General features: G+C 33.5%; 1 protein-coding gene across 2 annotated transcripts in view; it reads right to left on the reverse strand.

Moving 5' to 3' along the window:
• Positions 1–2,781: 2,781 nt before the first annotated feature.
• LOC123247347 (pleckstrin homology domain interacting protein) overlaps positions 2,782–25,449 on the reverse strand; it is a 176,778-nt gene continuing 154,110 nt past the window's right edge. Inside the window, exons 32-40 of one of the 2 annotated variants that reach the window (XM_044676217.1) lie at positions 24,115–24,240; positions 20,445–20,514; positions 17,993–18,043; positions 17,110–17,259; positions 13,262–13,414; positions 11,612–11,775; positions 10,853–11,115; positions 6,417–6,596; positions 2,782–3,985 (exon numbers count right to left, since the gene is read on the reverse strand). In XM_044676217.1, the coding sequence (XP_044532152.1) occupies positions 3,333–3,985; positions 6,417–6,596; positions 10,853–11,115; positions 11,612–11,775; positions 13,262–13,414; positions 17,110–17,259; positions 17,993–18,043; positions 20,445–20,514; positions 24,115–24,240 (1,810 nt within the window). In that variant the 3' untranslated portion in view covers positions 2,782–3,332. Of the gene's footprint in view, positions 3,989–6,416; positions 6,597–10,852; positions 11,116–11,611; positions 11,776–13,261; positions 13,415–17,109; positions 17,260–17,992; positions 18,044–20,444; positions 20,515–24,114; positions 24,241–25,449 lie in introns of both variants that reach the window. The other variant, XM_044676216.1, reaches the window with a different exon arrangement.

Genomic DNA, 25,449 nt, shown 5'->3' on the forward strand with positions numbered 1-25,449 from the left:
TTACATAATTCATTTCCTAGTAATACTAAATTCAGTCAACCCCATCTTTTAAGTATGCCAAAACCCAATCCCAAATTGTACAAATAAAAATGTATACAAGTATTTCATACAGTCATTCAAATCACATTTAAAGAGGAAGACAATTTGTTAAGATATAACTACTTGTCATAATATAATGACAATTAAACATAATTCTTTTCAGCTGCAGTGAAACTGGATACTTAAATCAGTGGAAATAATTCTAATAAACTCTGGCCTCAGTACATACTTACAGACAGAAAATAGTTTTAAACCACAATATCAGAGCTCAATGGAATTAGATTAATGAAGCTACAAAATCTACTGTGCCAGGGTTATGAGACCATAATTAAATTTAATGTTTAAACTGCATATATGCAATTTTTATGTGTTTTATTAAAAAAAAATCACTTTGGGACAAATATATGTGAATTACATTTTAGGTCACTTAACACACAGATGGCTTTTACACATTTCATGCATGTAACAAGACATAGTTAATGAAATTATTCCAACAAATGAGATTGTTTTATTGCTCATGTTGAACAATTTCGTGTGTGTGCATGTGTGTGTGACACCACACAAAGAGTTGGTATTAATGTCTCGGGACATTTTCCAAAACAGAAAACACACAAAAGAAGGTAAGGATTTAAATCTTTTGAACTAAACCTTTGCAACATAGTGAAGCTAAATTATAAAAATATAAAATTTAAATATATCTTGCATTACTAATAAAAATTTAAGTATTTTGATTAAAAAGAACTTGACCCAAAGAATTCATGATTCATTAAGAAACCAGTGTCTGTTAATTACTAGTAAAACTGTAAGCTTAAGGTCATAAATATACAGTGTTTGCAGAACAGAAAGCATATGTGCTGCAGATAAGACCTTAAATACTCATTTCTTTGCTCAAGAGCTAGAATCTTCTCACACACTGTACTAGAAGTGTTGTTATACTCTCCAAGATGCTACATGGGTCTTTCTTGTGAATTCATAGCTTTATACTGTACACACCATAAAAATATATATGTATATTTGTATATATTTTTACAGAAGATGAATGAGCTATTGTTTCTAACACAATGCAGATAACATCAGGAAATTACATATCTGATATTGATTACCTTCAAAAGCAACGAGATCTTTTAAAATAATCATTGTTAAAGGTCAAACACTCCATTATGTTTAATGGTATAACTGAAAGACTGCATTTTACTGTACAACCACCAAGCCTTCCACCTTCTGCATTATGAATGGTTTAGTCACTGAATTTAAACTGAATAGTTAAATAACTGTTGGGAAAAATAAATAAACCTGAAAAGTTTTCAAATTAGTTTCTCCCCCAAAAATGTAAAATTCTATCAACCCAGTCAAAATTTAGAAAATGGTTTACTTAATTTTACATGAGTTTTTGCACAAATCTAAACACAAACTTAACAAAAAGTCCAAATGAATCAACTATTATTTTTCTTTAGAACAATTAAATGATAGCTAATATTTAACATTACTAGAATGTATAATGATCACTGTGCAATTTAATTTGGCAATATTCAATTTTAAGACCTTTATTCTTCTATAGCTGGGTTATGATAATACATTGTTTCCTAATCCCATTTCAAAAATGTAGTATCTGAAAATTTTGGTTACATTTTTGTACCATACCAGTCCTCAGAAAATACTACATCCTTTAAATTTTTCTTGTAATGGACAACATTTTTTAAACAACAGAAATGGTATTTTAAGTTGGTTTTTAAGGTATAAAATAACTAAATGTACCATAAACAAATAAATAACTGCTTTTCTTTTCCATAGCAGTACATATAGCAATACATTCCCCTAAGTCATATAGTTATCATTTACAATAGACAACTTAATTTTACTAAAGATGCAAAAAAAAAATAATAGAATACAAGGCACAATCATTAAATGGAATTTTTCTTTAGGGTGTATATTGACTTCTATCAGCGTGATAAGGATACCGTAAAAAGTGCAGAAAAAACACAATGTGCAATGAGACCACTGTATAAAACATGATTGCATAAAAAGTGATTTGGCCTATTTTAACCTTTATAATTGAAAATAACCAATCTTCCCCTTAAAATTAAACTATAAAGTATGACATTTTGAAATTACTTTTATTCTAGTGCTATTTTAAAAATCCTGAAAAGAATTTTACCTGGGTAATATTGTATATGTATGTGTTTGTATATATATTTTTATATATCCATCTCTTAATATATATACACACACACACGCGCGCACATACACACACACACACACACTTCTTTGTAAGTCATTTTAGCCTAGTGTCTAAAGTTGTAGAAATGATACCAATCCAGATCAAGTAAACAGCAAATCCCACACTTTTCCTTAATTTCCTTGAATCCTTTAACCACTTAAATATTTTGTCTAAAACATCTCTGTCAAAGGACTCCCACCAGTGCATTATTTGTTAAGTACCAAAAGGAAACATCTTAGCACAATTTTAAGTAACTTGCTATTTAGAGTAATATACAGCTTTTTTTCCATCATTGAAAATTGTATGCTGTATGGAAGTCAAAAACAGGCTTCCCACTGCACTGATGCTCAGTCTTTGGCACAATAAACAGAGATTTAGTGATTGATACAAGAATCAAGGTCTGAAAAATTAGACATCAATCAAACTTTTTCCAATGTGGATATATTTTTTTTGTGAGAACTTGCCCCCCACCCCCCACCCCCAGTTTTGGCAGAAATGGGATAAAGCAAAATAAGCCTGTTTTAAGCTTCTGTAGATGAATTTTCCATAGTTACTGAAATTAAAGATTAGCAAAGTTTGGTAATTTTATATGTATCTTTACTGGAAATACAATTCTTATTTTACTGCCACTCTTTGCAACATTGTCTTCCTAGGAGACAAGATTTCTATAATCAATAGAAATGTACCTTGCTTGGTCAAAAATAAACATACATTGTAGCATGAAAAGTTCTGTCACTAGGTATATGATGCACTTCCACAGTGCAAGCAGATCTTTCTCTTCCATAAATAAACCAGGAATTGCTCAAATGTCTTCAATTGCTCCCCTCTGAACTGTGAACAAAATGACTGTTGAAATGTATAACCTATTTGAGGGCAATAAATAGCAAACATTTAAAATATATATTTCTTTAAGGAAGTGTTCTTTAAGTTTCTTTTTTTTTCTTTTGCTAATTCTTTCAAATCATAACATTCTCTCATAATCCATAATAGCAGCAAGGAAGCAGAAACCTTGGTTCTACTTATTCCTTAACTGTACCTGCTTTATATCATTTAAAGTAAAATATTTTGGTGCACGTTACCAACCAATTAAATTAGCTTTTGCTTTTTCAGTCAACTTTCGAACTCGTCCTCTGCTAGATGTTCCAAAAGTCAAAGAGGTGTCTTCAAATAATAGCTGCCTTTGTTCTTCTTCAGAGTCATCTTCATTGTAAAATGCTGTCCTTCGACCCTGGTTTCTAGTTCTCATGTGAGGCTCAGAGCCCTTAAGTTCCTCAGACCCTTCATCCTCATCCATAGGTTCATCTGTCTTTTTTCTGCTGCTTCTTCTTAGCATCTTAACACTTGAAGCAACCATTAGGTCTGAATCTGGCTTCTGTGCCTTTGTCTTTCTTTTGGGCTTTCTGCCCCCACGGCCCTTTTTTTGTAACAAATCTTCTTTTACAACATGAGTTTCAGAAATAAAATTGCATGCTGAAGAAGCTGCGGTTACTTCATCATTAATCACATTGCTGATGGTTTGTACTATGTTCTGCTCTGAATTTTCTTGTTTCATACACTGTAGTTTTTTGGGCTTTCTGCCTCTTTTCTTGTGTACAACTTCATTGCTACTTATATTCATTTCTACCTTAGGTTTCCTGCCAGGGCCTCTTTTTATAACAAGTTTTGATGGCTGACCTCCATGCCCATTTACTTGGATGCTTCCTGATGGCAAAGCATTATTCTTGCAATCTGCTAAGAGAGCACAATAATAGTGTGTTATTACAGCAAATAGAGGTGAGTTTGCATTTTTGTTAGCTTTCATAAACTCATACTACTTTTTGCAAAAACAAAAACAAAAATAACCTCCAAAAAGATACTTTCAGTATTATTACTGCTTTAGAAGGAAACAGTTAAGTCACAAGACATGACAATGATTTATCTAAAACCACAAAGCAACTCAGCTGAAGAATCTAAGAAATCAGATTTCTTAGCTAAAAGCCCAAATTCTTTCATCCCACTATACCAGATTTTATTTGTTTCTATATACTGACTGCCATTATATCTCCACTAATAACAAATATCAAGTGGATATTTGGGATAAACTTATGTAATAATGTGTCAATGTTTCCTTATACTGTTCCACAAATTACCTTATGTTGACCATAGGTTTTCTTTCCAAAACCCTTTTTATGAAGGAGCTACAAAAACATTATTTGCTAGAATAGTAAAATAATTCAGTTAATGATTCAGCAGGTATATGACAATATTTTTAAGACTCCTAATAGACACAATAGAAACACAGTGGAATTCAAATTAAAAGAATATTCTCCAAGAACCATTTGTCAGATACTAACAATAAAATGGTGCTTTTTACATTAGCACAGAGAAGTTCCTGTTTGTTAAAGAATTAAGAGAAAGAACTGTTATGGTTTTATTAAGTGAATTCAAGTAAATTTTTACTTACTTTCATAATATAACAGCAAAACAGTTAAGAATAGATTTTATAAACAAAGGTAATAAAAATCTTAGAATATTTTCTACATCTTATTCAATTATTTTGGTATAAAGATATTTTCTTAATAAGAACACAATGCTAGAATCCAAATTTGATTCATAGAATCTAGACACAAAAAGCAACTTAATACCCATGTTCTTAACATGTCACAGAAAAAAGAAAGATACTTGACCCACACTATTCTCACTAATTTATTCCCCCACAGCTATTGATTTTGTGTGTTTAAATTTTGACAGGTGGTTAATGAAGAAGATTTTATGGACCATTTACTATGGCAAAAATTTCTTTGACACATAAGACTTCTTTATAAAGGAAGTGCTCACCTCCATTAAGCCTTTCTTTTTTCTTTTCATACACCCTCAATGAAAGTTCCCTTTCTCAAATTCCTTACAACACTTTGCATTTCTCCTTTGCATCAATCATACTTTTCATGTTATAAAGTCGTAAAACATTATAACATAAGATCCTTAAGAAAACAGCTTGTGTTGTATTATGTAGAGCACAGTATGTGCCAGGCACTTAATAAATGTTTCTTGAAAGGAAATAGTGTTCACAATAATACAATTTAAACCAAAGCTCTATTTAAAAGAAAGAGAAATAGACTAGTTAAGTGATTTTCTCCAAGGTCACATAGTGGAAAGCCTATAATTAATTAATACCCTCATTTTCTAACCAAGTCTTGGGCACTTGCCGTGGTCTGGAGTTGACAGAAGATCTTGGAATCCCTAGATGGAACTGTGACCACATTTCCCTAAAAGCTTTGTTATGCATAATGGTTATAGTAGAACTATAATGGAAATACATAATGGTAAACTGGCTGATCTGGGAATTAAGGCACCACATGTAACAATTTCTGGGGGAATATTTTTCAAAATTCCAGACTACTAACTATAGAACATTTAGAATACAACCTAGTTTAAAGTCTGAAGCTGCCTATCATATCAATGTTAAAGAACTAACTGCTCACTAATTAATATACTTCAGGCAACTGGCCAATTTTATTATAATAATTTGGTTGTTCCATTTCCAAATTTAAAAATTAAATTTGCTAGGCTACAGTTAGTTAGGTTATGATAGTGCCAAAGACATTAATATTTAAAATACAGATATTATTATTTTAGGATTTAAAATTTTGGAAGTGAGAGCAACTGAGAAGAAATACAGACCAAACAAAGGATTTAACTATTAAAAAGCTGAGGATAACATAGACAAAGGATGAAAAAAGAAAACAGGGAACTAGCACATGAATAACTTAGGATATTGTTTGTTCACCTTGTGAAATCCGTTTTAATATGTTCAATATGCTTTAATGACCAACCACTTTTAACAAGTCTCCCTGGAACAAAGTTTCTACAAAGAAAACCTATATTCCAATGAACTTGGAAATTTATTCTTAAACTTCAGAAGAAACCTGCCAATTGTTTCAATAGAACAAGAAAATGCTTTATGCATCACATAAACGAAATGAGTTTGTTTCTACATAGATCTCTAGATTTGTTCTGGTTCAAACTATATCTTTATACAGGTCCACATTCCACAGGACAGATTGGATATAATACAGGCAGTCTTTAAGCTGAATGTTAATCCTGTTTCTTAACTTTAGATTGAGAAGAATTAATGATTTCTACCACACCTTAAAATATACATGAAAAATTAATACCATACCTTGCTGAACTGGAGTGGGTGACTTGGCAAGAGTAGAAGATTTCATTTTACGTTTGACTGGCTTTTCCTTCTCCACATTTTCTCTTGCAGAGTTATTCCTAGTGCTGTGACTAAAATTAGATTGACTAGGGCCTGAAAGAGTATTTACATTTTTGGAATGTTTTGCAGAATTCTCCAGGACTGAAAAAAGAAAAGAAAAAGTTCTTAGAAGCAAAAATTCACTGAACCCTTCTTTATCAGTCAGAGGTACTTTAATTCCCATTCACTCATCCTTTAGAAAACAATGAAATGGCTATGACTGTGTCTAATCATGCATAACTATACTAGCAAGGTTCAAAAATGTGGGCTAATACAATTTTCCATTTAAAACACTCAGTTTTAAAAGAGAAGATGACCACTTAGGAATGGAAAGCTGTCTCACTGTATTTTGATTAATCTAGACCAGTGGTTCCCAAACTTTTTTGGCCTACTGCCTCCTTTCCAGAAAAAATATTACTTAGCATCCCCTGTCAAATACTATCACTGCCCCCTTACAGTTATTCAATGCCCCCAAATGTACCTGTAGTCATCACTGCCCCCCTGGATCGCTGCAGCACCCACCAGTGGGCAGTGGTGCCCACTTTGGGAAACACTGATCTAGGCTGATGGGAAATCTTGGCATTGATGTTTATTATCACGATTTATTAATGCTTTTGATGAACTTCCATTAAAGTTGGTTCTAATACTTCATTATGGTCTAGAGATGACCCAGTGTTTGCAAAGGCAATACTATCTACACCTTGTAACAAGTGCTACAATGTGCTAGGACTTTTTATGCAGGAGACCAATATCAACATGTTAGTTTTGGGGCAGCTAGGTGGCATAGTGGATTTCAAATTCAGCCTCAGACACTTACTATCTTGTGGGACCACAAGCAAGACACTTAACTTTTTTGTCTGTTTCCTTAAATGTAAAATGGGTATGATAATAGCATTTACTTCATATGGTTGTTGAGGATCAAATGAGATAATAATTGTAAAGTGTTTAGTTAGTACAATGCCTACCACACAGGAGACTCTTTATAAATATTAGCTATTATCATTATTAGTTATAGTTTTTGGTCTGCGAATTAGGCTCATTAATTTCAGGAAGTTGCATCAAAAGCAATCAAAAAGTAGGTGTGAAATGAATGTTATCAAATTTCAAAGAGAGTTAGCTTCAAAGAAGAGATATGAGAAAATACTTCCCCTCACTCCTGTGAAAAGCTGTGCATGTTGAGGGGAAAGTGCAGGAGGAAGTCCCATGGTTGTAGAGCATTGCATATACTGTCAGATTTCAAAATGTATTGATTGGACTTGCTGATTTTTTCTCTCTCTCTTTTAAAAAATATTTTAAGAGACAAAGCTCTTGAAGGAGGTAGGGGGTGGAGTACATGGGGAAATTTTGGTGATATAAAAAAGTATTTAACCAACACCTATATGCCAGGGACAGACCATGCTAGGTGCTAGGGATAAAAAGACTCAAATGAAACAATAAAGGAACTTACACTGTGCTGGGTAAAACAACATGTAAATATGAGCAGTTGGAAATACCTCTAATGTAGGAGGTGGCACTTTATATTAACTTTTGAAAGAATATTCTAAGAGAAGTGAGGAGAAAGTGATTCAAAGAATGGAAAATGTCATAACAGAGATTTGGGAGATAAAATTTTATATGTGAGGAACAACAAGTAACCCAATTTAGTGGGAGTATAGAATATGTGAAAAGGAGTAAGTATGCATCCTAAGAATATTTAGAGACAAAAGAAATCGATTGTGTTAAGTAATGTCAGAAAGAAACTGAGAGATGAGAATAGAATTTTAGTTAGGTCTTGAAGGATAGGGTAAACTGGATTTGGAAATATGGAAAATCAGGGTAGAACATATCATATGGGAAGAAGAGCATAATCATAAACTTGGAATCTACTGCACATGGAAGATTACATCTTGCTTAAATTGTATTTGAATGACACAATTGTAGAAGGGGAAGTTGTTACATTGGAAGGCAAAGCAGAACCTCGGAAGATCGTGACAGACCTAGAAGATTGGGCTGATTCTTATGAGGTGCAGTTTAATAGTAAATGTATAAAGTTTTACACTTGGTGTTCAAGAAAATCAATTTCTTTAATATAAAGTGGTAAATGCATGATTAGTATTTTGCCTGAAAAAAAGGTCTGAAGATTTGGAAGATTACAAATTCAATAAGATAAGAATGTAATATAATGTAGTCTTGGGCTACATTAAGAGAGTCATAGCTTCCAGGAAATGAAAGGGTGTATTCTGCCCTAATAAGATATATCTGAAATACTGCATGTAATTTTGGGAGTCAGTTTATGTAAGACATCAATAAGTTGAAAGGCAACCATAAATGATCAGACTCAAATTCATGTCATATTAAGGCTAGTTCAAGAACTAGGGGTTTTTAGCCTAAGAGATAAGGCAGGGGAACATAGTAGTTATTGTTAAGTACTTTAAGTACTTTTTGAGGGTTAAGAGACTCATACAAAAGAGGTATTGGATCTGCTCTGTTTGGACTAAAATTTGGAACTAGGAATAATGAGTAGAAATCAGAGAGAGGCAAATTTGGGCTTGATGTAAGGACAAACTAATTAGGGTTATTGGCAAATGTAAATAGGCAGCTTTAGGAGAAGGCATGTTCTCCCTCACTGTGATCTTCAAGTAAGGCTGGATGACTATCACAGAGATACGTTGCAGCAGATAATTTTTTTTTTTGTTATGGAGAGGCCAGAAGACAATTAAACTCTTTCCCAAATTATGTGCTTTGGTAGATAGCCCCTGTAACTGGGGAGGAATTTGTTTCAAGACCTAGAGCAGATGGTTGAAATAACGAATATGAGTGAATACCTGCTAAAACCATTTATGTGCTTTCTCTCCCAGCTCCTGCCCCTCAGTCCAGCATTCTGTAAACTCCTATTCCTCCAACCAAAACACAAAACTTAAAAAAAAAAAAAAGCATAAAAAGGAAAGCAGAAGAGATCACTGCCAGAGGACCTCCTGACCTTTGGTCGATGATGAATAAACTGAAACCATGGAAAATAAAACCATGGAAAAGGGCCCTATTGTACAATGGAAAATAAAATTGCATTGGTAGGGTCAGGAAGGATTACAAAAAAAAAAAAAAAAAAGAAGTTATAGATTTAATTCAAAAGGGTTGAATTTCAAGGTAAAAAGAACTGAGTTGACATTCCCTCTTCTAGACCTGTGTGATTTTGGTAAAGTCACACAACCTCTCTGAGCCTCAGTTTCTGCACCCATAAAACAAGGACAGTAAAATTGTTGTACCTACTTTATATTTGTGATGTTCAAATGAAAACATGTGTGCTTTGCAAACTTTAAAGGGCCATATAAATATCAACTATTTTTAAAGAAGGAAGTGATAACAATTTTATTGTAATATATGCAAGAAGGAGAATGAAACGAGATTGAGTAACTGGATGGATATGAGAGAAAGAGAAGTCCAAGAATACTTTAAACTCCCAAATGATTATTATAGAGCCAAAGTCTAGGTTTGAAGATAAAATTTTAGGAGTCATCTGTAAAGAGATAACTTGAAGTTATGAAAAAGGATGTTTTCATCAAGAAATAGTGAAAAAAGTTGGGCAGGTCTTAGAAAATACTTACAGTCAATATATGAAAAGAGGGAAAATGGAAGGAAACAAAAGTATGAGACCTAGAACACTGCACTAGCAATCAACAGGAAGAATTTTAACAGAAACATTTTTGCAAGGGGTTTGTCAACATGGTCAAATGGTCCTGAGAAGTAAAGGAAGAAGACAACTGATAAGATTTTCGATTCAATGATAAGGCAGTAGAGTAAATAGCTTACAAACCTTTCAAAATGGTTTTTCACTTTTTTTTTTGGTCATGGGGAAGACACAAAAACTTTCCAAAAATTTGGATGCCGTATAGCAAGTATTTTAATATGCCTAACTTTACTCAAGTTCCATGAAATAACTATTAAAAGATCCATCATCCCCTCCTATAATGAACTGGATACATCTGCAATATGATTTTTAAAAATAAGTCTCAAACAGTAACCTTAAAATATAATAGTCTAAGAAAAAGAATAGACCCCTCTATTTTAGCTGATTTGAAACAAAACAATAAAGCAAAAGCAGAAAATAAATACAAAGAATTATTTTAGGTTTCACAAAGTACAGGCTAGTTGTGTTTTATGAATCCAAACCAAAAAAACATTATAGTTTAGAAAAGTTTGAAAACTCAAAACACAAAATCCTCTGAAGAAACTTACTGAACTCTATGCAGATATACTATTTCATTTTACAAAGTACCTAAAGAAAGGACTTTGGTAATTTAGATAAAAATTCATAGGGTAAACATTTTAACTAAGAAAAATTAATACAAAAGTCTCAAATTTAGAAATTTTGAATGATTTACTTGTTTTCCCGGGTATTGTTGAAACATGAGGTTTTGAAATCAAAGGCTTGCTTCCAGAAGAAGTAGATGGTTGCTCAGTGACAGTCAGGTCTGTAAATCCTCTGTTGCTTCTAGTTCGCACCACAGAATTGGACTCAACAGTTTTTCCATTCATTTGAGCAGCATTGTGTCTTGGGGCTGTTGCTCTTGAAGGTGTAGAAAATGGGGAGGTAGAGACATCTGCTTTCAGAAGAGGTTTTAGCAATCTTTTTTTCCTTTCAGGGCTGTAATTTCAAAAAAAGAAGCTTGTAACACACATGATCATTTATAGTTACATGAGGATGAACATATACATATGTATACTCAACTTCTGTAATACTGTGAGATTCAAAATCATTTGTACTGTAATGAAATGTCAAACATGACAATTCTAGTGAATTTTAAGTAGTAATGAACCTCAGATAAGTGAATCTTTAGGGAAGGATCACTGTAAATGCTATAGTTATATGAGAGGGAAAAGCATGATGCCATCACTATCCTAAAAATGCTGGGTTTTTTCATATATTTTTATTTGAATTTAAGCACTTACACTAGTATAGCGTTAGTTAAAGTTTAAAAATCTTCCACATCATAGGAACTTGCATGTCAAATATATCATTCTGCAATATAGGGAATAGTAAAGGAAGCATTAAAAAAAAACACACACACCAAGTTGAACCATACAGATATGTCACACTTATGGATCATTTCATGCTTTTAAAAATAGAAACAACTATGTACCTTGATGCAGTGCTACTGGAAATAGAGCTGCTTCTGTTTCTCTTCTTCCGCTTTTTTGTTATTGTATTTCGTTTGTGGAAACGAAGAGCAGATTTATAATCTGATAAAACTGAACTAATGTGTTCCTCAAAGAAAGCTGACAGACGCAAACTCATGCTATAAATCTATAAATAAAGGAATTGTGTCAATGTTTAAAAATTGCTTAACAATAATAAGTTTACTGTTCAGTGAAATCATGATATAGAATTGCATACATTTTTTCAATAGCAAATTTTAAATGAAGTCAAACACTTATTTACTCAAGGATATTTCTGATTATATATGTATGCTTAGAAAATTTATGCCTTAATTGGGAGGAAGGAAACGAGCATTTATTAAGCATCTGCTATGTGTCAGGCGGTATGTTCAGTGCTTTACAAATTATCTCATTTTATCTTTGCAACAATTCTGGGAGGTAGGCACTATTATTATTTCCATTTTATAGTTGAGGAAATTGAGATAGGTTAAATGACTTGTCCAGAGTCACACAGCTAGACAGTGTTAGAGGTCAAATTTGAACTAAGGTTTTCCCGATTGGAGATTCAATGCTCTAACACACTGCAACACATAGCTGCCTCTTAAATGTAAATTTTTTGTCAAGACTTTAATTTGGTGCAACATCTATATAGCCTTGAAATCTAGACTGAAGTCTCATTCAGATGTATTAATTATTATTAGGTAGCATAATGGATAGAGTGCCAGGCTTGGAGTTGGGAGGACCTGGGTTCAAATTTGCCCTCAGACACACACTAGCTGTATGACCCCTAGGGCAAGTCACTTGACTCCAACTGCCTAGTCCTTGACATTCTTCTATCTTAGAAAGGATACTAAAACAGTGAAGGTAATGGTTAAAAAAATGATTATGTGCACTACATACTATCCATAAGGGTCCCCACAGTACCCTCTTCACTACTAACCTAACTGGCCATAGCTTTACCTAATACACAATGGACTGGATTCCATGTCCTGAGATCTACTGATTTTCTAATTCATTTCCAAAGTTCCTCTTTTCTTTTGCTTCACCAAAACCAGGTAAATATTTTAAAATTTATTTTTTAAATTACCCACACAAAATATAGTATTTTTAAAAAAAGACAAGTTAGTTTCAGAAAATTATTTGCTCCATTTGCAAAATAGGATTCCTTCAGTATTTCCAGAAAAAAAATTTTCTTCAAATAACCACTCATTTTCAGATACGAATAAGTTTCAGAAACTAATAAGGCATGAGATTTTTTTATTCGATTTTGTTAATTTGCAATGAAAATGTTCATAGTTAATGAAAAAATATTAAGTTACTTTTTCAGATTGGAAAAAATTTCAGGGGACAATTCAGTAGCACCAAGATTACAGAAGGGAGGTTCTAGATTCAAACCTGGCCTCAGATACTGGTGAACTATATAACCCCCATTGCCTAGCCTTTACCTCTTTTCTGCCTTGGAACCAATACACAGAAATTATTCTAAGACAGAAAATACGAGTTAAAAAAATTTCATTATTATTTTAAAATTTACATAGCTGGCTATAAACATTTTGTTCTTTACATTCATAAAATAAAGGTGATAACAGCAGCAGGAAAGCGAAATCTTTGGGAAAGAAAATTTAATTCCATACCCTTGATCTCTTGCTTGGTGTGTAGGCTTTGGAATTGCTGAAAATAAGTCTTACATCTTTACACAATTCCATTGGCGACTCATAATTTCCAGCTTCCAAAGTTTCCCTAACTGTAGCAAAATCCATTGGAGTGTCAATTATGTCTCTGTAATCCTACAGTGAAGAAAAAGATTTAAAAGTTGTAAATCAAAGTTAGATGGTCACATATAAGTCCTAAGAAAACCATAGAGACTACACCTATTAGTAACTACAATGTCACCATTTCCCCATCCTGAATAAAAATATTTTCTTATTAATATCAGCTTATACACATCTCTCTCCATATTCTCAGCAATTAAATTTTAATCCAGTGCCCACGTTTTCTGTGTATCATACACATACCTACTGCAAACCTTTAGTCTTATATTCTCATCTATAACAAAACCAAAAACCTAACACCCAGACAGACAGATACACCCATGTAATATTCTTTTAACGTTATAAAGATTTTAAAGTTAAGAATAAGAGTGTATATGGTAAAGAAGTTTGGGGCTTCTAATGATGGTGGAGGTGAATTATTGGGAAATTATAGCAATAAAAGATCCAAACATTTTGGAGAGCAATCTGAAATTATGTCCACAGTTGGGTCTGTATTCCAAGGTGATCAAGGAAAAAGGAAAAGAGCCTATGTTATTAAGTATTTAAAATAGCTCTCTCTGTGATGATAAAGAACTAGAAATTGAAGGAATCTCCAGCAAAACAAGTTGTGGCATATATGTTTCTGATGGAATACTACTGTGCTGTAAGAAATGAGCAGGTTAATTTTTAAAAACCATGAAATGGTCTATAGAATTTTATGAAAATCAAAATGAATAGAACATATACAGCTACAAAATTAATATCTAAAGAATAACTTGTAAATGTCAATCTCCAGAGAAAGAACTGATAAACAGAAACACAAAAAATGTAGTTCTCTATATAAATTTTGTTGTTAAGTGATGCCTTCTTCTAGTGTGGGGAAGGGAAGGAGGTCCCTGGGAATTTTAATGTAAACCTCAAACAAATTAATAAAAAAAAATTGGCAGCAATGTTCAAAACAAAACAAAACCAGAAGATCAATTTTTAAAGGCACTTTGGTGCCAGAATATCCTTAAGTACTACTTCAGGAAAAATGAAGCCAGACTCTTTGGCTACCTTCATTAAAAAACAAAACAAAACAAAAAACCATGGCAACAAAAACATTTAACAGCAATTAAAGGCAAAAAGAAAGGACAGGGGGGAGCTGGGTAGCTCAGTGGATTGAGAGCCAGGCCTAGCTAGAGATGGGAGGTCCCTAGGTTCAAATCTGGCTTCAGACACTTCCCAGCTGTGTGACCCTGGGCAAGTCACTTAACCCCCATTGCCTAACCCCTTGCCACTCTTCTGCCTTGGAACCAATACAAAGTACTGATTCCTACATGGAAGGTAAGGGTTAAAAAAAAATTAATTAAAAAAAAAAAAGGACAGAAGAATAAGTCCAGCAAAGGGGGTCCACTTATAGTTAAGACCAGTGGTTCCCAAACTTTTTTTGGCCTTCCGCCCCCTTTCCAGAAAAAATATTACTTAGCCCCCTGGAAATTAATTTTTTTTAAATTTTAATAGCAATTAATAGGAAAGATAAAGGCACTTGTGGCTATCACCACCCCACTGGATCGCTGCAGCACCTACCAGGGGGCAGTAGAGCCCACTTTGGGAATCACTGGTTTAGACCATAGAGAGTCCTCCATAACTCATAGCCAATATATAGTAAATTGACTCTTAACATTCTGCATAGAGGCAGCTGGCTCAGTGAATTTATGCCAGGCCTGGGTTCAAATCTGGACTCAGATACTTCTACTTGTGTGTCTCTGAGCAATTAGTATAAATCCAATAGCAAGGGTAAGAGTTAAAAAAAAGGAAAACCTGTGTAATAAAATTCTTTATATAATAATTTTAAATTATATTTCATATTTTGTTTATGAAACAAAGGAAAAATAATTTAGTATAATTATACAGTAATGTAATAACTTTTTTAACAAACAGGCTAGATACAAGTTAAAAGACTCTGGAAAGCTATACACTCATGGTAATGATCCTGGGAAAACATTTTTTAAATTGCCTTTAAAGGCAGTTTCCTACCAGAAAATAAAACCAGTCTCCTTTAAAGCTATGAACAAAAAAGCAGTTACTTAACCATTCCCATTATTTGTTAGACCTAGTTTAAAGGGCTTTTAGGGTCATTTCAAAAAATGATTCCAAAAATCAAATCTATTCTTAAAGGATGATGTAAAAAGAGGTTCCTGAAGTAAGGGGGTTCAAAGAGAGAGAGAGAGAGAGAGAGAGAGAGAGAGAGAGAGAGAAGGAGGGAAGGAGGGAGGTCAAAGTGAAATCCCTTCCTCAAGTCACCACAGGAGTCCTCCTTTTATCTGTGGATATCGTTTGGTGGCTTTAAAAGATAGAGTGACTTGATTTTTTTGTGCTGCCATGTACTAGTTGGAGGAAAAGCTTCTCTAATGTAAGAGATAAATTTTATCTCTGTATGATGTTGTTGATCAGAGATAACAGGAAAACCTGCCCCTCAACCACTTTCACTTTCAACTGACAACCAGTTTCAAGATGGAGAAACAGCTAAGGTAGGCAGCAGTCTTGTTCACTCCCTAATAATCATTACTGATTGATCCAGAAACGCAATCTGACTTATAACTTGAATTTAATAACAGGATGATATTAAGGAAAGGAAGAGTTAAGAGAAGAGGGTGAAAAGAGTGCCTAGCTGTTTAATTGAAACCTAAGATTCCTTGGCCCAGACAGGGCCAAAGCCCCATTCTGAGTTTCTCTCTCCCTTCCCAACTAATCCCTTATTCCTATATATTTTATAGTTGATTGGAAGTAATATAAGGATCTATTGTAGAGGTAAGATGAGGGTAGATGGTTTCAGAGAGACTGGCTCTCATGAGAGTCTCAAAATCTCTCAGTAGATGCTGTAGTGAAGATCAGACTTGGCAGGAATCAAATATTGCCACAGTTTTTCAGGGACAAGAGTTTGGATGTGTCTCAAGAGCAGGCTTGATCAGGAGCGGCAGACTTCCAACTCCTTCTCCTTCATAGCTCCCAAAATACTGTAGTAACAAATTATTTAGTTCTCTTAATGCTAGACCATTTTATACTTTTAAGAACCTCCAGAAATGAGTGTCAGAGGAAATGACAAGTGAAATTAATTTGTTATTTTACTATTTAACAATTCTGGCAAAAATTTTGTTGGGAATGGAAAAAGCTAACATTGGATGAAATTATGCATATGGTTTCATATTATCACAAATAAATAAGTTGATTAAGTGTTTATCACTTTATCTGTGTTAAAAAAAATATCATGTTATGAAACTGTCAACAATTTAACTTGTCTGGGGATGATTCAATATAGATTTTTAATTGACAAAAATATTTTATGAACTCTACTACTGTTAAACTATTTTGTGTTCTCTTATTTCTCATTTATTACTAAACATAGAATAGCACCTTTATTTCAAGTGAACTTGATTCTAAAGGTGTGAAATAAACTGCCTGGATCAAGGTATGTTAGAGAAGATGTGAAATGTAAGTTTCCTCAACGGTTTCATGTTGTTTTCACTCAACATATTCCATGAGTATCTAAACTGATTATGATTTAAATGTTTTACCAGATACTAAATGTCCTTTCATTAATGAAAGTTTAAATTTCATATTAAATAAGCCAAAATAGTATTTGTGAAGTGCTTTTAAGAAACGAATTACATCTTCATAAAAACATGATATAACTACAGTTCTCAAACATGACATATTCAACAAACATTTATACTTAAAAAAATACTCACTGGATATTCAAGGAGATCCACTGGCTGGCGGAATGGTTCAGAATCTTCGCACTGAAATATGAGATTTAATAATTCTTGGCATTGATTCCTCCAGGCCTGAGTATCATAAGACTGAGCTCTATTGCGTAAACGTCTTCTGGGCTGGTGGTCCTAAATTCACAAATTCAATCATCCAGTGAAATTTTCGTAAAGTTTAAAAAACTCTAGTCTAAAATAATAATACTTAAATGATAATACATTTCCCCCTTGATTTCTGGTCTACCTATTGGTCATTTCAAACTGGCACCTAAAATTCAACATATCTAAACTAGAACCAGAAATATAAAAACAAAACAAAAAACTGTTTTGATATTTTTATTTCAATATAGCCATTTTTATTATAATCTTATGTATTTTTAAAAATATATTTACATATGTTATTCTATGAAGGGGAAGGAGGACTTAAATAGATTGCCAAAGAGGTCCAGGATACAAAAAATGTTAAGAACAGTTCTAAGGCTACCTTTCACCTACTTAATGAAACTTTTATGTACTTCTCCCAATCTAGAAAGGGAATTCTGTCAAAGCAGATGTTTTGCTTTTCTTTATGTACCCAGAGCTTAGTGCATAGTAAGACCTAAAATAATGTTTGTCAATTGATTTTTACTCTCATCCTTAATAAAATATATTTTATAATGCCAATTTGACTTCATGGAAAATATATATGTGTGTGTATGTATGTATGTATGTGTGTGTGTATATATATATATATATATATATATGTGTGTGTGTGTGTGTGTGTGTGTGTGTGCATGCGTGCGTGCATATATATATTCCCTCACCCAAAGATTCATTAAAATGTTTTTAAAAAGTGAGCAAGATTAAATAATAAAATATAAATTACCTTTCTTTTGCGGGTAGAAGTTCCTGGCACATCAGCATCTTTCTCTTCTTCCTTTGAAGCAAGAATTTATGAGTTCCATAAAACATTGAAAGATGATGTTTCACATCTTACTCTGCACATTTTATTTAACCATGTAGTCTTTCTTTCTTTCATAAGGCTTTGAAAATACCTGCTGGAGCATCTCTGAAAAACTGGGAATCCATTCTATCTGGGTCCACTACAAAATTTATGTCACATAATATTGACTAGGCTCTCATGGTGGCAATGCAAGCCTTTTATACTTTTCTAATTCAATTGATATTCCACTTACCACAGCAGTTATTCCATACCTTTTCATTCCTCCTTAGGCCTCCTGAAGCTCTCCCTTTGTTTCATTTCTCTAAACTGGGGACCTTATCTCAGACCAAAAAAAATTCAGTATTTTCAACAAGAGAACCCTCTTCTCACTCCTTTTCATATTATATCACCCCCTAGGCATTTTCTTCTCTCATATTCCTTCACTGTTGTTTCATATGAAGAGAAAGAGATCCTTCTCACCAAGGCAAACCCCTCAACATGACTCTTGATCCTATTCATTCCCTGCTGCCTACAAACATCCTCAAGTATCCCCTATACTTAAACCTCATTTGATCCTGACTTGTGATTCAATTCCTTGAGAAAGTCTGTCTGTCTGTCTGTCTCTACACACACACACACACACACACACACACACACACACACACACACACACACACACACGGTACTTAAGAAAACTATATTTTTCTCCTAACTCGCTTTTAAACCTGAAACTGCTCTTCACAAAGTTACTAATGAGCTTTAATTTAACAAATTTATCAATTCCCATTCCTCTTTTTCATGACACTGCTTTTTCCTGGTTCACTTTTAATCCCTGTGTAACTGCTAATTCTCTACTTTCTTGCTTTTTGTCAGGTGACACTCAGAACTATGGATGTTTCCCACAGCTCTCTCCTGGATCCTCTTCTCTTTTCCCCCCCTATATTGCTGTGCTTGTTGATCTCATACGCTATCATGGATTGAACTGTCATATTTATGAAAATGATTCCCAGATCTATGTCTTCTCTTCTCAGCTCAACTTTAAGTCATTCGGCTGCATTTAGACATTCTGAATTTAAATGTTTTATAATCATCAAAAACTCAGCATGTTCAAATCAGATTTCATTCATTCCTTCTCCTCTTCTCAATGTTCTTATTACTATTCAGGGCACCACCATCCTCTCAGTTATCTAGGTTCAGAGTCTCAGTTTCATTTTCAACTCTATTTGTTCAGACTATGTAAGGAAAGGAAGATACTTTAGGGAATACAGTTGTTCAGAGAGCAAACTACCGGGTGATGTTAAAAAGCAAGTTTGAGAGAAAACTACAGGAGGAGGATACTTGTAATCACTAGATGGCAGTAGAATTTAGCTGTTGGACAGCACCCTCCCCTCAAAGCTACCAATAAGGAAGTAGATGAACTTCCTGTCAATAGGATGTATCCTGTATATCTGAATAGTAATGACACTATAATTTGAGGTAATAAGGATAACTTTCACCTGACTGCGAGATATAATAGTTATTAATGATACTGAGCCAAGAGAAAGGAGTAGATTCACTTAGACTGAGCTCTACAGTACAAACTGCAATCAACTGTCTCCTCTCACTAAAGATATCTTTTATAGCTAAGCAGGTAAGTAATCAGGTCTTTGTTCACAGTAACTGATTTAATGAAAGATAATAGTAATAGATGAGTGATGAAAAATGGAATTAGTTAAGGTAGCCACAAACAGATGCTGACAGGCTGGTCAGCCTGGCAACAGGGCCACAGCCTGTCAGCATCTATTTGTGGCTACCTTCTAAGAATAGCTGAAGATATATTTCCAGTTTAATTAGCTTAACTAATTACTTTACCTTAATCCTAATTCCTCTTTCCTTCAACCATTTTTCATCACTCAGTCCCATGCCTGGAATGCTCTCCCCTCTGCCTTCTTTGGCTTACTTCACGACAACTCAAATAATACCTTCTGCATAAGTTTTTCTTGGTCTCCCTCATTGCTAGTACCTACCCCTTGAGACTATCTTCCAACTATTCTGTTCATATTGTTTATGTACCCATCTATAGACATATTGTCTCCCACACTAGAATGGTCACACTTTTGTCCTTTATTATATCTCCAGCACTTAACACATAGCCTGGCACAACACACAAAATTAATAATTGCTTATTCACTACATCACTATATCACATTTCTGTTAATTACTGTGTTCATTTACTAAAGGTATTATGTAACACAAACAATAAACCAATTAAATTCTTCTTAAAAATGGATAATTTTAGACCAAAACATCTTTTAATTAATATTTTTACTCCAAATGATTAATAACTCACTAAAATATGTGGGACTATTTGGTCCCTTGATTAAAGTAGAATAATAACAATAAAATATTAAATTACCTCTGAATCAGACAGGACTTTCTTCTTCATTGTATTGTAGAGTGGAATTATGTTATAGCAAGTCTGATCTCTATATAACAAAAAAATGTTAGTATACAGGTATGTAATATCAAGACTTTTAAAATGAAAATATAAACAGAATGCTAAGAGCTAAAATAATTTTCTATTATGATATATTTCCTACATTATTTGAATAAGCATACCAAAACTTTGGGAGGTTATGAATTTTAGAAATTATTGCAAAAGGTGTCTATAACAAACATTTAAATATACAAATAATTCCTTTAACTGGACATTCAAGGTTCTCCACAATTTCAACCAAATCTATCCTTCCAAATTAATTACTTAATTAAATCCTTTCTACTCCAGTTAAGACTTATGTTCCCCTGAATATACCATAAGCATTACAATCTGAGCCTTTGGCTCTTGTCATTCTTTTTCCCCAGAATGCTTCCCTTAAACTGTATGAATCCTATTCATCTTTCAAGATCTAGTTGAAACTCTTAGAAACATTCTCTGACCACTTTAAAATTATTATAACTCTAAATTCTTTAAGCTTGTCTGTAACATTTGTTTAGCATCTATATATTTAAAAAAATTCTTTAACATTCTTAAGCATGCTATAAGCTTACTGAGACTCAAAGACGTTATTTTTTTTGTATCCTACCTACCAACTTGCACAATTCTTTGACTTCTTTAATGATGGAATTTCATTTCCATTCCATTTTAGTCATTAGCCAAAACAGTCAAACTTTATAGTTGTTTTTTCTAGTCCTTAAATTCTGAATTCTTTTATAGTATATCTCTTCCATTTCCTCACACAAACCTGCTCTCATCATTTGCTATCAGCCATACTATCATTTACCTACTTTTACTATGGATCAAATGGTCAGTCAATTAAATAACATGAACAATAGTATGTCTGCTGTGCACTTTTACTGAGGTTAAAATGGGATAATATTTATTGTTTTATTTCTACTTCTGATTACTAACCACTACTACATGGTACAGTAGAGTGTGCTGACCTAGAGTCACAAAGATCTTTCTCTTCCAAGGCATTCAGCACAGTGACTACTTTCAATAAATATTTATTGGATAGAATAGTATTTGCTCAATAAATTTAAAAAAATGAACACTTTGTAGATCAAGGAAATATCTGAAGTCCAACTGTCTAAAAACCAACTGTCCACTCTAAACGGTCTTTTCACAGAAGGTGAGTGGGAAGGGACCCCAGAGAACCATCTAGTCCAATTTGTACTTTAACAAGAAATACAGAAAATGTGACAAGTGTGAGTAGTGTCCATTAAGTGTAGAAAGAAAGTATCTGTGATAGGATGGAATTGATGAGTGATAATGGGAGTGGAATGGGGAAGGATTCAAAAACAGAGGGCAGTATGGAATTTAAACAACTACAAAGTTAAAGCTAAAGAGGGATAAAAGATGTTATAACACATAATGAGTTGAGAAAGTAATATGCAGTACATAATGAAACCATAATAATGGATTTGTGTGCCCTACATAATGCAGGCAGAATATACAAGAAAGAATACTGGCTTTGGAGTTAAACGACTTGGCTTCAAATTCAGACCATGTTTCTTACTAGCTGCTTGGCCTTTGAAACATCACTTTAACATCTTGTATCTTACTTTCTTCATCTGCAAAACAATGGGGTTAGAGGGTTTGTAGAACTTCCAGCTACTGATCTATGATCCTAAAAAGTTATCATAAGATGGTATTAATTGATTTTGTGACAACTCTCTTTGGAAAACATGTTTTTCTATTATATGTTTCAATTGATATTACTGAACAAAAACATTGTAAAATAAAGGTCTCTGTTCTTTTATTTCTTTGAGAAATTTTATGTAATTCTAAGATATGGAAACTGTTGGAGATTCTTTAAGGCACCACTTTGCTCTAATGAGATAAATGCATCTTTGTAATTAAACACTAAGCCCAGAGGGATCTTGAATTTCTCATTTTTTAGTCCAATATGAGATGGTAAAGGCAAGGTGAACAATGGTATCAATTATGAATTGCCTATTTCTTGCTAATACAATTTATAAAGGATGACCTTGGTGCATATGAATTTTATAGCTAATTCATCTGAAAAAGACTTGGAGTTTAAGTGTGAACTCAATGAGTCAATGAGAGCAAAAATAAAGCAAAATAAAATATAGAAACAACATCCTCACACCCCTGACCAAACCCTTAATTCAACTATTTTATCGAGATTTGTCTACGACAATGGAGCTGACAATTCTGTTGTACCCTTTTCTAATCGCACCTTGCATTTGGAGTATGGTCAGTAGGTCTAGTAATTATATTTTTGAAGGGTATTGATAAAACGTGGACCATTTCAGAATAGTAAAATTAGGCTGGTGAAGGGCCTCAAGACAATAGCATTATGATGAATGGAAAAACCAAGGAAAGTTTAGCCTGGAAAAAAAGAAGTCTAAAGAGGTAAATTATAATGACCTTCAAACATCTGAAAGACTGTCATGTGAAAAAGGGATCAGACAGACTGGGTAAAAGTACTTTGGAAACTTTTCCTACCATATTATAGCTTTCTCAGATTGACATGGGCTGTCTTAAGTTTTAAGTCCCTTCTCAGTTAAGAATAAGTGACTCATTCAGTTACAGATTAGACAGTTGGCCCCTGTGGAACAGAACCTGTGATCTTCTCTGTATGGTATAAATACAAACTCCCCTGTTTAGTTTTAAAGCCCCACAAAACCTAGCTTATGCCTATCTTTTACTGGATATTACTTACCTCCCCTCCTCCGCCTTCCATCCCACTCCTTACTCTGTATTCTAGACAAACTCATCTTCTTTGTGCTTCTCAAACAGGATGCTATTTCTTACTGTGTCTTTGCTTTGGCCACCTCACAAACCTCCTTCCTTACTTTGATCTCATAAAAGTCCCTGTCCTTCCTTTACAAAGTAGCTCAAACATCACTTTCTGCACAAAATAGCTCCTGTTTCCTCTGCTAGTGTCACCCTTTCAATTAGCTTATAATTAACTGCTTTGTATTAATTTTATATTTGTGCTGTATATATTTTCACAGGTAGTTCTTGTTGCCTCAAATAAAATGTAAATTCCTTAAAACAGACTGTTTCACTTTGTTTACTTGTTTCCTCAACACCTAGCAATATGCACATAATAAGCACTTAATATCTATAAAGAAGACGACGATGGGGAAATGATATAAAAATGGTGGGGTTCTAATAAGCTGTCAAAACTAATTCAGGCCAATAGTTGGTGGGAATGGAAAACAAAGAAAGTAGGGTCTATGACAGAATACTTAAGTTAGTCATCTAGAAGGCTAATAATCATCTGGTAGACTAGGCCTGCATGTGTGTTTATTAACTAAACTCATACTGTACCTATATCGTGTGTAGTGAATAAAAATATTAATGGCATTGATGATACCTTATAATTAAGATTACATAACCATAAATTTATTTTTCTCATAAGAAGATTTTGAGTTGGGACAGATGATCTTTAAGGTCTTCTCCAAGTCTAAACACATGATTCTGTGTGCTCCTTACCTTGAGTTACATGATAACAGTATATTAACAACTGCTCTATTTTATCTTACTTAATATTAACAGTTATTGCTACACTACTTAGAATTAATCAATCAAAAAACAATTATTTTCATGAACTCACTTTATAAAATGTAGAAGAAGATCAGTGACAAATTTGGCAGATTTCACAATAGGGCTTCCAGGCTCATTAAAGGTACGTGTATTATGTTCTATATAGCGAACTTCCCACATCAGTGATGAAACTCGCCTTTGGAGGAAAAAATCAAGAAATAACTAGTTTTATTTTAAAATATATTTATAGGCATTAAAATTAGATCTTATTACACATGGAAGGAATTATTAAATAGTTGAACAGTGATATATACGATTTATAGGAAATGAAGCGAACCATGAATTTACTGTAGAACCCAACTGAAAAAAAAATTATGCTCTGAATACTGGATAATACTAAAACAAATGCTGATGAAGAGTTACTTCCTACTGGTTCAAATTCTATGACTAAAATACAATTCTAAATAAAATCTCCAGAGATTGTTCAGGAAATATTGCTTAAAACATGTTGAGCGGAAGGAATAAAAAATAGGTTTTGTAAAGATGAGGCAACAGGGATGTTAAAATGTAACATAAATGATTTGTGGGTACACACTGGGTTGAAGGAGAGACAGGACCAACCAGGATAGGGAGACCAGAGTTCACTGTTTTAACTGACACAGGAATGGCAGTTGGTCGCAATGGTCACCCAGCTCACCCTAGGCCAGGGTCTATGGAACCAGCAGGCAAGGTATCCCCAAAGAAAAACTTCTAACAACCATAATCAAATAGAATAACCCCACACCAGAATCAGACAAAAAATGTTTGAATGGCAAATAGTCTTTAAGGAAGAAAAAGGCAACTTATGCGTTTTACTATTTATCAGAGCTTAAGGCCAAGTATAGCTGCCCAAATCCAACAAGTGTATATAAAATAAGATAGCAGGACTGCCTAATGAGTTCAATGAGGTGACCTCAAGAACAGGTTGGAAGAAAGAGAAAGAACTACTTTAAAAACAAATATTAAATGTTATTTTTACATTTAATTGGGGGGGGGAATATATTAATGAAGAAAGTATAAAAAGCACATGATTCCAAGGGTCACTGAGGACAGAGGAAATGAATTCTAATATCCTAAATAACTTAAAGACATTACTCTACTTGCACAGCACCATAATAAGTAATTTTTGGAACTAAGAATGCAGCTTCTAACAGAAACAATGTTATAAATAGTGGCTGAGTTTCCAGGCTTGTACATGAAAACCCATTTTAAACTTTTTACGGAAAATTCTTTTTAAGCACCTCATATTAGACCTCAGGAATGACTTTTCATGACACAAAACTAGTTCTAAATGATGACTGGTTCTAAAATGCTATTCTATTTAGAATTCTTACAATTTTCATATAACACTGGGGGCATGATATGA

Source organism: Gracilinanus agilis, chromosome 4 (assembly GCF_016433145.1).
Source record: "Gracilinanus agilis isolate LMUSP501 chromosome 4, AgileGrace, whole genome shotgun sequence".
Classification (NCBI taxonomy): domain Eukaryota; kingdom Metazoa; phylum Chordata; class Mammalia; order Didelphimorphia; family Didelphidae; genus Gracilinanus; species Gracilinanus agilis.